At 43.5% G+C, this 12,674-nt stretch overlaps 1 protein-coding gene across 1 annotated transcript in view; it reads right to left on the bottom strand.

The window, feature by feature from the left end:
• Positions 1-1,754: 1,754 nt before the first annotated feature.
• Positions 1,755-12,674, bottom strand: part of LOC120045717 (kinesin-like protein KIF19) — a 72,946-nt gene continuing 62,026 nt past the window's right edge. Inside the window, exons 7-19 of the mRNA XM_038990657.1 lie at positions 11,672-11,818; positions 11,031-11,153; positions 10,521-10,677; positions 10,203-10,377; positions 9,768-9,966; positions 9,125-9,395; positions 5,110-5,225; positions 4,839-5,002; positions 4,496-4,601; positions 4,010-4,133; positions 3,297-3,691; positions 2,936-3,104; positions 1,755-2,720 (exon numbers count right to left, since the gene is read on the bottom strand). Of these exons, the coding sequence (XP_038846585.1) occupies positions 2,605-2,720; positions 2,936-3,104; positions 3,297-3,691; positions 4,010-4,133; positions 4,496-4,601; positions 4,839-5,002; positions 5,110-5,225; positions 9,125-9,395; positions 9,768-9,966; positions 10,203-10,377; positions 10,521-10,677; positions 11,031-11,153; positions 11,672-11,818 (2,262 nt within the window). The 3' untranslated portion in view covers positions 1,755-2,604. The remainder of the gene's footprint in view (positions 2,721-2,935; positions 3,105-3,296; positions 3,692-4,009; positions 4,134-4,495; positions 4,602-4,838; positions 5,003-5,109; positions 5,226-9,124; positions 9,396-9,767; positions 9,967-10,202; positions 10,378-10,520; positions 10,678-11,030; positions 11,154-11,671; positions 11,819-12,674) is intronic.

The following is a 12,674-nucleotide window of genomic DNA, read 5'->3' as shown; positions in this document are numbered from 1 at the left end:
AAGGTATTCAGAAATATTTGAAAATTTATAAAATATAAAACAGAAATAACTTATTTACATAAGTATTCAGACCCTTTGCTATGAGACTCGATATTGAGCTCAGGTGCATCCTGTTTCTATTGCTCATCCTTGAGATGTTCCTACAACTTGATTGGAGTCCACCTGTGGTAAATTCAATTGATTGGACATGATTTAGAAAGGCACACACCTGTCTATATAAGGTCCCACAGTTGCCAGTGCATGTCAGAGCAAAAACCAGGCCATGAGGTCGAAGGAATTGTTCATAGAGTTTTGAGACAGGATTGTGTCGAGGCACAGATCTGGGGAAGGGTACCAAAACATTTCTGCAGCATTGAAGGTCCCCAAGAACACAGTGGCCTCCATCATTCTTAAATGGAAGAAGTTTGGAACAACCAAGATTCTTCCTAGAGCTGGCCGCACGGCCAAACTGATTAATTGGGGGAGAAAGGCCTTTGTCAGGGAGGTGACCAAGAACCTGATGGTCACTCTGACAGAGCTCTAGAGTTCCTCTGTGGAGATGGGACAACCTTCCAGAAGGACAACCATCTCTGCAGCACTTTACCAATCAGGCCTTTCTGAGAGAGTGGCCAGACGGAAGCCATTCCTCAGTAAAAGGCACATGACAGCCTGCTTGGAGTTTGCCAAAAGGCACCAATAGACTCTCAGACCATGAGAAACAAGATTCTCTGGTCTGATGAAACCAAGATGAAACTCTTTGGCCTGAATGCCAAGCATCACATCTGGAGGAAACCTGGCACCATCCCTACGGTGAAGCATAGTGGTGGCAGCATCATGCTGTGGAGATGTTTCTCAGCGGCAGGGACTGGGAGACAAGTCTGGATCGAGGCAAAGATGAACAGAGCAATGTACAGAGAGATCCATGATCAAAACCTGCTCCAGAGCGCTCAAGACCTCAGACGGGGGCGAAGAGGACAACGACCCTAAGCACACAGCCAAGACAATGCAGGAGTGGCTTCGGGACAAGTCTCCGAATGTCCTTGAGTGGCCCAGCCAGAGCCCGGACTTGAACCCAATCGAACATCTCGAGAGATTACTCCCAGTAATTCGAGAGACCTGAATATAGCTGTGCAGCGCAGCTCCCCATCCAACCTGACAGAGCTTAAGAGGATCTGCAGAGAAGAATGGGAGAAAGTCCCCAAATACAGATGTGCCATGGTTTTAGCGTCATACCCAATGAACCTGTTTTTCCTTTGTGATTATGGGGTATTGTGTGTAGATTGATGAGGGAAAAAAACTATTTAATCAATTTTAGAATAAGACTGTAACCTAACAAAATGTGGAAAAAGTCAAGGGGTCTGAAAACTTTCCGAATGCACTGTATATTTAAACTCCCAGTAATTTATTTATTTAACGTTTCGACATCACTGTGCCTTCTTCAGGGTAATGTCAAGAATAATTGAACCAGGTTATGTAGACAAACAGTGGAATTAGTGCAACCAATGACAATAGTGAGGGGTGTGTCATAATTATTAAGTCAATTAGAATGAATTGAGTGAAACTGTTAAAAGACAATAGTTTACAGCATATAGAATATATTAGGCTATTGTTATCATACATTGTACATAATAGTAGCATCAACATTCATTATTGTTTAATTTAATTTTACATATATATTTAATTGTTTCCAATTGAATTACATTTTTGTTACATGTAATCTTTTGGTTCAACCATAATGAATAATAAGCATCATCAACAGGGGGAACATATTGGGTGTACGCTGATAAGCTGTAGAAAGAATATATTTATTTATAAAACGTGTTCATAAAGAAGAGAGAAGAAACAACTATTATGCAGTGTGTCCACAAGGCTTTTGTAATTATTTGTATGCAGAAAAAGTCTTTAGTATCACAACCGTGCCAAATCATCTGTAGAACCGGAATGTGTACAGGACCATAGTAGTGGTTAGTGGTGGCCACTGAACGGTCACTCACAGTACCACTTGAGCAGGGAAACGAGGAGCAGAGAAAACAGTCACAGTCTGTGTCTGAAATGGCACCCTATTCCCTATATAGTGCACTACGTTTGTCCAGGGCCAGGTCAAAAGTAGTGCACTATATAGAACTTGGGCGCCATTTAAGACAAAGTCACAGACAGAAGAGTAAAAGTCACAGACAGAAGATCTTTGGGGTCTGTGATGGTGAGGTCTTGGGGCATCATCCACCCTACTAGTGATCAGCATGAGGAAAAGCTAGGTCTCTGGGTTCAATGTACAGCCAGTGTGGAAGTCACAGGTCAGAGGTCACGGGCCAGAGGACATAAGGGGGCTCAAGGCTCCAGGGTTAGACTGGGCTGTGAGTCAATCAGGAGCATGAAGGTGGAGATTGGAGGTCCAGCTTTCTCCAGTCCAGTCCATCTAGTCCAGTCAACATTCTCAGGGTCAGCTGGTCAGGGTAGTGCTGGTGTTGGGAAGTCCTGTGTAAGAAAACCCTGGGTCATGATCATCAGGCACCAAACTGAAGAAAACAGGAAGGGACTACCTGGACTCATTTTTCTTGTCCATTGCAAAAATGTCCATTCTATGCCCTAATGAACATGACCCTGGAGAAGTAGGCCTTTAGGCCCTCAGTGCCTGCGGGTGCGCTGACCTCCGGTGCCCGTGGTGTAGAGCATGGGCTGGCGCAGCTGAGACACACGCTTCAGGTTGCTCAGGTGGACTGGGGAGGACTCTGTGATGGGGCCTGTAAAAAGCATGAGTCAAAAACTGTATACAGAGCCCTGTTTAAGAACTGTGTGTTGATATATTTAATTAGCTACACTGTGAGGAATATCCAAGGGCAATGAATCCAATTTGTCCTGATGGTAGTGCAGTGGGCGCCATAAGGCTTGAACCCCACCATAGCTGCATGCAGCAATATTATTTTTAATGTGGAGGTGTGGGTAAAAGGAGGCTGACCTGTTTGGTGGTTGTTGTGTGGCAGCCGGACTTTGGTGAGAGAAGGGACCCCTCTGTGCTGGGGGCGTAAGAGGGGGGCCTGGGGCTGCCCGTTGATGTGGAGGTGGGGGTCTGACGTGCTGTCCAACGGGCGTATACGCTGGGCTGCCGTTGTCTTAGACTGATACAGCTGAGCAGGGGGAGGGCAGGGGTAGTGTGTTAAGGCTGATATCGTGTAGGCTATGTACTGGAGCCGCTTCATTATGTCTATGTAATTGTCAAATCGATCAATCGATCAATCACAGCTGCTGATGACTCTACTAACATACAGTCCTGAATCATTAGATACTACTCAGGGAGCTAGATAATGAACACTACTCACTGTTTGACCTGTGACTTCGAACGAGCGGGAGCGTCTCTTCCGGCAGCGAGCCTCGAAGTCCTGCTTGCGGAGGGAGAGGTTTGGGTTCTTGGAGGCCGGCTGGCAATTACGTGGGCGTGTCCAGGTGCCCTGGGAGACAGGCTCCTCCCCCGTGCTGCTGGATAAGTTTTCATCTGAGGTGTCGTGGCGGGGCTCTGGGTTGGGCTGCCGGCCGCGGAGCAGGGCCAGGCCCCTAGGGGGCGCCTCACTCAGAGACAGGCTGCTCTTGTGCTTTTTGGGGTCCAGGGGGGAGGGAGGAGGAGGCAGCCGCAGGGCGTCCACTTCCAGGGCTTTGGAGCGGCGGCGAGCAGCCTTCACTGCAATGTTGTGAACCCCTTTGAGGATCTGCTGCCTCTCTGTTGAATCAAATCAAATCAATCAAATCAAATGTATTTATAAAGCCCTTCTTATGTCAGCTGATATCTCAAAGTGCTGTACAGAAACCCAGCCTAAAACCCCAAACAGCAAGCAATGTAGGTGTAGAATCAAAGGAGACATTTGACAGAGGCTCTACTATGATCTCATCTAGTACACCAACATCCTGACCTAAGATAAGATAATAAAATGTAAATGTTATTGTCCCTGGCTATATTCTGTAATCCATGAATTTGTGGTCCGTGCAGTTCTCCCTATCCTGTATCTCTCGTCTGCTGTTGCTCCTGGAGGTCTCTTACCCTTTCGTGTGAGGGGGACGTCCTGGCCCGTCTCGCTGCTCTCAGGGGAGGAGTCCAGGTGACTGCTGACACTGTGGCTGAGGTGGCTGTAGTTCAGAGTTGTCTCTAGGGCCAATGGCTGCAGCTGGAGAGGACAGAAGAGAAGGGACATGTGGCATTATACTCACACTCTCATAGGGAAGTATGCAGATATGAAACCTGGTAGAAATCTAGCCCTGATATGGCTGTACCCTCCATTACTATGGTGTCTCCACAGGTGTAATGGCAGGAGCTGCATCAGACCTAGTAGATATCCACAGTGTGGATGGTACTGTGTTCTCACCTCTCTGTTCCCCTGGCCGTTGAAGTGGATGCTGCATCAGGCCTAGTAGATATCCACAGTGTGGATGGTACTGTGTTCTCACCTCTCTGTTCCCCTGGCCGTTGAACTGGATGCTGCATCAGGCCTAGTAGATATCCACAGTGTGGATGGTACTGTGTTCTCACCTCTCTGTTCCCCTGGCCGTTGAAGTGGATGGGAGGAGGGGTCAACACAGCAGAATGTTTCATTTGTCTGGCATGGGGACTGCTCTTACACACATGGTTGTTGTCTCTGTGAGAGGGAGAGGGAGGGAGAGAGAGAGACAGCACAAGAGAGGGAGAAAGATCGATAGAGAGAAAGATTGTCAGTTAAACTAATGTCCTTCCTAAAAAGGATAAAAGATGGAGGGTTTCTCTTTCCTAAACCAAACACCACCCTCTCACTCTTTCACTCACTCTCCCATCCCCACTCCCTCTCACTCTCCCTCTCTCTCCCACCCTCTCACTCTCCCTCCCTCCGTCCTCTTACCCTTCAGGTTCAGGTAGGATGGGTGGCAGGGTGTTTCTGCGGGTCTTGGCCCGGCCATGCCTGGTCTCTGAGCCCATGGTGCGAACGCTCTCCTGGTCTGAGTCCACGTCCTGCCCCGGGTCACGGCTTCGGCTGGGTAGACTGATCTTGGGCAGGGAGCCCTCCTGGAGACAGCATATGGTACAGGAAGAAGGATATGTTTATATGTTGGAATTGTGTGTCTCTGTGCTTGATCTCGATTTCAATCTCAATCACGTTCTCTGCTGTCTACCTTGAGTGTGCACCCGCTGACCTTGTCCAGGGATCTGTCCAGGTTCCTCTCATCCAGCTCTCTCATGTACATCCAATACAGCTCCTGAAGGTGGGGGGGCACCAGGAGTCTGTGGTCTGCAACAACACAAAACAGGTTAGAATACTGTTTACACTACAACACAACACAATACAGGCCAGAATACTATTCACACTACAACACAATACAGGTTAGAATACTATTCACACTACAACACAATACAGGTTAGAATACTATTCACACTACAACACAGGTTAGAATACTATTCACACTACAACACAACACAATACAGGTTAGAATACTATTCACACTACAACACAACACAATACAGGTTAGAATACTATTCACACTACAACACAACACAGGTTAGAATACTATTTACACTACAACACAATACAGGTTAGAATACTATTCACACTACAACACAATACAGGTTAGAATACTACAACACAACACAGGTTAGAATACTATTCACACTAAAACACAGGTTAGAATACTATTCACACTACAACACAACACAGGTTAGAATACTATTCACACTACAACACAACACAGGTTAGAATACTATTCACACTACAACACAACACAGGTTAGAATACTATTTACACTACAACACAACACAGGTTAGAATACTATTTACACTACAACACAATACAGGTTAGAATACTATTCACACTACAACACCATTTAGAATACTATTTACACTACAACACAATACAGGTCAGAATACTATTCACACTACAACACAGGTTAGAATACTATTTACACTACAACACAATACAGGTTAGAATACTATTCACACTACAACATAACACAGGTTAGAATACTATTTACACTACAACACAATACAGGTTAGAATACTATTCACACTACAACACAATACAGGTTAGAATACTACAACACAACACAGGTTAGAATACTATTTACACTACAACACAATACAGGTTAGAATACTATTCACACTACAACACAGGTTAGAATACTATTCACACTACAACACAATACAATACAGGTTAGAATACTATTCACACTACAACACAACACAGGTTAGAATACTATTCACACTACAACACAACACAGGTTAGAATACTATTCACACTACAACACAATACAGGTTAGAATAGTATTCACACTACAACACAATACAGGTTAGAATACTATTCACACTACAACACCGTTTAGAATACTATTCACATTACAACACAATACAGGTCAGAATACTATTCACACTACAACACAGGTTAGAATACTATTCACACTACAACACAACACAGGTTAGAATACTATTCACACTACAACACAATACAGGTTAGAATACTATTCACACTACAACACAACACAGGTTAGAATACTATTTACACTACAACACAATACAGGTTAGAATACTATTCACACTACCACACAGGTTAGAATACTATTCACACTACAACACAACACAGGTTAGAATACTATTTACACTACAACACAATACAGGTTAGAATACTATTCACACTACAACACAATACAGGTTAGAATACTATTCACACTACAACACCGTTTAGAATACTATTCACATTACAACACAATACAGGTCAGAATACTATTCACACTACAACACAGGTTAGAATACTATTCACACTACAACACAGGTTAGAATACTATTCACACTACAACACAGGTTAGAATACTATTCACACTACAACACAACACAGGTTAGAATACTATTCACACTACAACACAACACAGGTTAGAATACTATTCACACTACAACACAGGTTAGAATACTATTCACACTACAACACAACACAGGTTAGAATACTATTCACACTACAACACAACACAGGTTAGAATACTATTCACACTACAACACAATACAGGTTAGAATACTATTCACACTACAACACCATTTAGAATACTATAACACAATACAGGTCAGAATACTATTCACACTACAACACAGGCTAGAATACTATTTACACTACAACACAATACAGGTTAGAATACTATTCACACTACAACATAACACAGGTTAGAATACTATTTACACTACAACACAATACAGGTTAGAATACTATTCACACTACAACACAATACAGGTTAGAATACTATTCACATTACAACACCGTTTAGAATACTATTCACATTACAACACAATACAGGTCAGAATACTATTCACACTACAACACAGGTTAGAATACTATTCACACTACAACACAACCCAGGTTAGAATACTATTCACACTACAACACAGGTTAGAATACTATTTACACTACAACACAACACAGGTTAGAATACTATTTACACTACAACACAATACATGTTAGAATACTATTCACACTACAACACCGTTTAGAATACTATTCACACTACAACACAATACAGGTCAGAATACTATTCACACTACAACACAGGTTAGAATATTATTCACACTACAACACAACACAGGTTAGAATACTATTCACACAACAACACAACACAGGTTAGAATACTATTCACACTACAACACAACACAGGTTAGAATACTATTTACACTACAACACAATACAGGTCAGAATACTATTCACACTACAACACAGGTTAGAATACTATTCACACTACAACACAACACAGGTTAGAATACTATTTACACTACAACACAACACAGGTTAGAATACTATTTACACTACAACACAATACAGGTTAGAATACTATTCACACTACAATACAGGTTAGAATACTATTCACACTACAACACAACACAGGTTAGAATACTATTCACGCTACAACACAACACAGGTTAGAACACTATAACACAACACAGGTTAGAATACTATTCACGCTACAACACAACACAGGTTAGAACACTACAACACAACACAGGTTAGAATAGTATTTACACTACAACACAATACAGGCTAGAATACTATTCACACTACAACACCGTTTAGAATACTATTCACACTACAACACAATACAGGTTAGAATACTATTCACACTACAACACAACACAGGTTAGAATACTATTCACACTACAACACAACACATGTTAGAACACTATTCACACTACAACACAACACAGGTTAGAACACTATTCACACTACAACACCGTTTAGAATACTATTCACACTACAACACAATACAGGTTAGAATACTATTCACACTGCAACACAGGTCAGAATACTATTCACACTACAACAAAACACAATACAGGTTAGAATACTACTCACACAACAACACAATACAGGTTAGAATACTATTCACACTACAACACATGTTAGAATACTATTCACACTACAACACAACACAATACAGGTTAGAATACTATTCACACTACAACACAGGTTAGAATACTATTCACACTACAACACAACACAGGTTAGAATACTATTTACACTACAACACAATACAGGTTAGAATACTATTCACACTACAACACAACACAGGTTAGAATACTATTCACACTACAACACAACACAGGTTAGAATACTATTTACACAACAACACAATACAGGTTAGAATACTATTCACACTATAACACAGGTTAGAATACTATTCACACTACAACACAACACAGGTTAGAATACTATTCACACTACAACACCGTTTAGAATACTATTCACACTACAACACAATACAGGTTAGAATACTATTCACACTGCAACACAGGTTAGAATACTATTCACACTACAACACAATACAGGTTAGAATACTATTCACACTGCAACACAGGTCAGAATACTATTCACACTACAACACAACACAATACAGGTTAGAATACTATTCACACAACACACGTTAGAATACTATTCACACTACAACACAATACAATATAGGTTAGAATACTACAACACAATACAATATAGGTTAGAATACTACTCACACTATAACACAATACAATCCATGTTAGAATAGTTGTCATAATACAACACTAAACATACAGTACAACACCTACATAGCCAATATTGAATTATTACACGTTCAATCAAGTCTGAAGTCTATAGCTAGTGTAGTAAAAAAAGAAAGCATTGTTTGGACATACCGTCAATAAACCGTCTCTGCTGCTGGATGAGCTCGTCACAGAGGTGGCGGTGCTGCTCGAAGCGCTGCACCACACAGTTCTTCTGCCGGATCACGTTGTCTTTGAGCAGGGCGTGGGACTGCATCTCCGCATTCTCAATCTCCAGCTCGTGGACCTTACAGAGGAGGCCCAGCACCTCCCTCTGCTCTTCAGAGCTCACCCTGCAAGGGAGCAGCTCCTCCAGGCGCCTGGCCCGCTCCCGCAGCTCCACGAAGCAGCGCTCCAGCAACGCCTACAGGACAGGAGGACAAACAGCAGGCAGGGCTCAATGCGAATCCTCACCATAGTATTTTAATATTTATTTATTTATTTATTTAACCTTTATTTAACTAAGCAAGTCAGTTAAGAACAAATTCTTATTTACAATGACGGCCTCATCATGCTACATGTCGGCCTATTGTACAAATGGAAACCATGTGCTTGGTACCGTTCCATTCAGTCCAATCCAGCCATGAGTCCGTCCTCCAATATCTCCTACCACCAGCCACCCCAGTACTGTACAACAAGGCTATCAATGCCTAGTTTAAGGTGGTAGGAGGTGGCCTTAACTGTGTGATTCTATAGCCCCCCCTAGAGGTGAGAGCAGGGGACTACAGTAACCTACTTTCTGTTCGCGTATCTTGTTCTGTTCAGCAATGAGAGTGACCACGTTCTCTCTGGCCATGGTTACTTCCTGGGTCTCAGTGCTGTCTGGGGGAGACTCAGGGCAGTCAGAATCCTTCTCACTCTCCTCCTTACTGAAGCTCTCCTTCCTCCTCTCCGCTCGCCACTTCCTGCGATGACGACTCCGCTCCTGCTCCCAACTACAGGACGAACAACAATGCACGCAATTGTGAGCAGCTGTTTAGACATTTCTGTTAACTATCACAGTCATTAAACTGCTACAGCTAGAGGCTATAGGTGTAGAGGGAGTGCTAGGAGATTATTGTAGGTCCCAAATGGCACCCTATTCCCTATATAGAGCCCTAAGGGCTCTGGTCATAAGTAGTGCACTGTACAGGGAACAGAGTGCCATTTGGGACAGTCCTAAGACACATACTCTGCGATGGTGAGCAGGTGTTTGGAGATGTCCATCTGGATCTCCGTGTTGCTGTTGTCCAGCTCCATCAGGCTCCTCCTGATCTCCATCTGGCTCCTGAAGGCCTCTAGGAGCTGCTCCCTCAGCTGGTCCATCTCTGCTCGGCTCGCCTGCATGCTGTGGGCCTGCACCTCTGCTACATTGGTGGCAGGAGAGGAGAGTGTTAATGTCTGTTGGAGGCACAGACAGACAGACAGACAGACAGACAGACAGACAGACAGACAGACAGACAGACAGACAGTGAAGGAGCTATGAGAGAGGTCAAGGTAAGGTCATTACCCTGGACATGGCGGATGTCAGCTCGGTCAGAGTTGAGCTGACGTCCAGCCTGATCGGCGATCTTCTTCTTGAGCCGCTGGATCTCGCTGCGCAGGTCAGAGATGATGTTGGTGTACTGAGCGATGTGGTAGGACACGTTCAGCAGGTTCCTCTTCACCTGGAGAGAGAGAACTGTCTTATAACACTGTAATAACATGGTGTGGTAGAACACGTTCAGCAAGAAGGAACCCAGTTGACAAACTATTAAGCCTAATATTGACAGCGTTGTTATAACTGTTATACTGCAGAGAGAACGGAATCTTTTAAGTTGATCTCGGGGGTCTAGGGGGTCTCGGGGGTTACTGTAAAGCACTTTTTTGATAACTGTGTTTATGTAAAAGGGCTTTTTAATTTACATTTGATTGGTTGATTGATTGATTTGAAAATTCTTGTCCACACCTCAGTGGTCCCACACCTCAGTTGTCCCACACCTCAGCGAAGGAGGGAAATGTTGTGTTGTGTATTACTTACCCGTGTGCGGATACTTTTGGCACGGTCAGCATAGCTCAGCGTGTTGCGAGACTCCTCGAAGGCCAGGGAGGCGGGGCTAATGTGGGCTATCATCACTGTGCGACTGTTGCCTCCCAACGAGTCCTGTCAATCAAATCAGAACAGGAAGTGAATGAATGCAAGTGGAATGCAGAATAATCCTTCTGAATGATGCAAAAGGACAACAAAAAGTACTGTACTGTATTGTTTTGTGTGGTGTGGCATGATGTGGTGTGATGTGATATGGTGTGTGGTGTGGTGTGGTATGGTGTGGTCATTCATGATGAATGTTGTGTGGTGTGGTATGGTGTGGTGGTAGTATAGTGTATTGTAATCATACAGCACGTCTTAGATGGGAAAGGGGAAAGGGGGAAACCTAGTCAGTTGTACAACTGAATGCATTCAACTGAAATGTGTCTTCCGCATTTAACCCAACCCCTCTGAATCAGAGAGGTGTGGGGGGCTGCCATAATCGACATCCACGTCTTCAGCGCCCGGGGAACAGTGGGTTAACTGCCTTGCTCAGGGGCAGAACAACACATTTTTACCTTGTCAGCTCGGGGATTCGATCCAGCAACCTTTCGGTTACTGGCTCAACGCTCCAACCACTATGGGTACTGTACCTTCAGCAAGCGCGTCAGCTTGCTGTCCCTGTAGTTGACATATTTGTTACCATGTTTCTCACTCAAGGCGTTGATGCAGTTACCCAGAGCCAGGAGGGAGCGGTTGATGTGGGCCCCTTCTTTTAACCTCTGACCTCTGTTCTGTGTCTGGGAGAGAGAGAGGGAGCCGGTTTACTATCTGGTCTCATGTTTTTATTTTTTTATTTGACCTTTATTTAACTAGGCAAGACAGTTAAGAACAAATTCTTATTTACAATGACGGCCTACCAGTGGGTTAACTGGCTTATTCAGGTGCAGAACGACAGATTTTTACCATGTCAGCTCGAGAATTCAATCTAGCAAACTTTCGGCTACTGGCCCATCGCTCTCCCCACTAGGCTACCTGCCGCCCCACATGTTCCAGAGCATACATGTTGCTGATCACCGACTGAGCAGACTGACTGATCAACAATTAATAGAGTGGTTATTTAGGATGCAAGGTGATTTGTAGATCAGTCAGTCTGTCTACAATGTAGTAGACGGCCATTGTCTCGGTTTGATGAGTTCCAGCCCAGGACAGATACTGCCTATGTTAACCAGCAGAGGGGGCTCTAACCCTCCTTTTCTTTCCTCTGTCTGCAGTTACATTGGAAGAGTTGCAAGTAAAACATCACGCAGCTTTTTATAACCGCTTATGAGTTACTATGAACGCTGTCAATGTCATAACACATCATACATGTATTATAATGCATTATAAGGGACGTTATTACATATGTACTTTATAGAAAGTGTTACCAGCCTTGGACCAAAACACATCTCACTGACAGAAAACATCCCTTCAAAAGAGGTAGTGGAACCCCCTCTGTTCTCCTATATCTAAAGAGACCAGTGGCCTATAGGCTATGATCCATAGAAGAGCCTAGCTGGTTAAACGTTCTAAAAGTTTCCATGGTAAATAACTGTTCTCTCCATTCAGGCATGATTGCATGGTTTTGTCATGGCAGCGTACCAAATGGCACCGTAT

This window comes from Salvelinus namaycush, chromosome 4, assembly GCF_016432855.1.
Source record: "Salvelinus namaycush isolate Seneca chromosome 4, SaNama_1.0, whole genome shotgun sequence".
In the NCBI taxonomy this organism is placed as follows: Eukaryota; Metazoa; Chordata; class Actinopteri; order Salmoniformes; family Salmonidae; genus Salvelinus; species Salvelinus namaycush.
The sequence above is the reverse complement of the archived record's forward strand: the minus strand, read 5'-3'. Positions and strand labels throughout refer to the sequence as shown.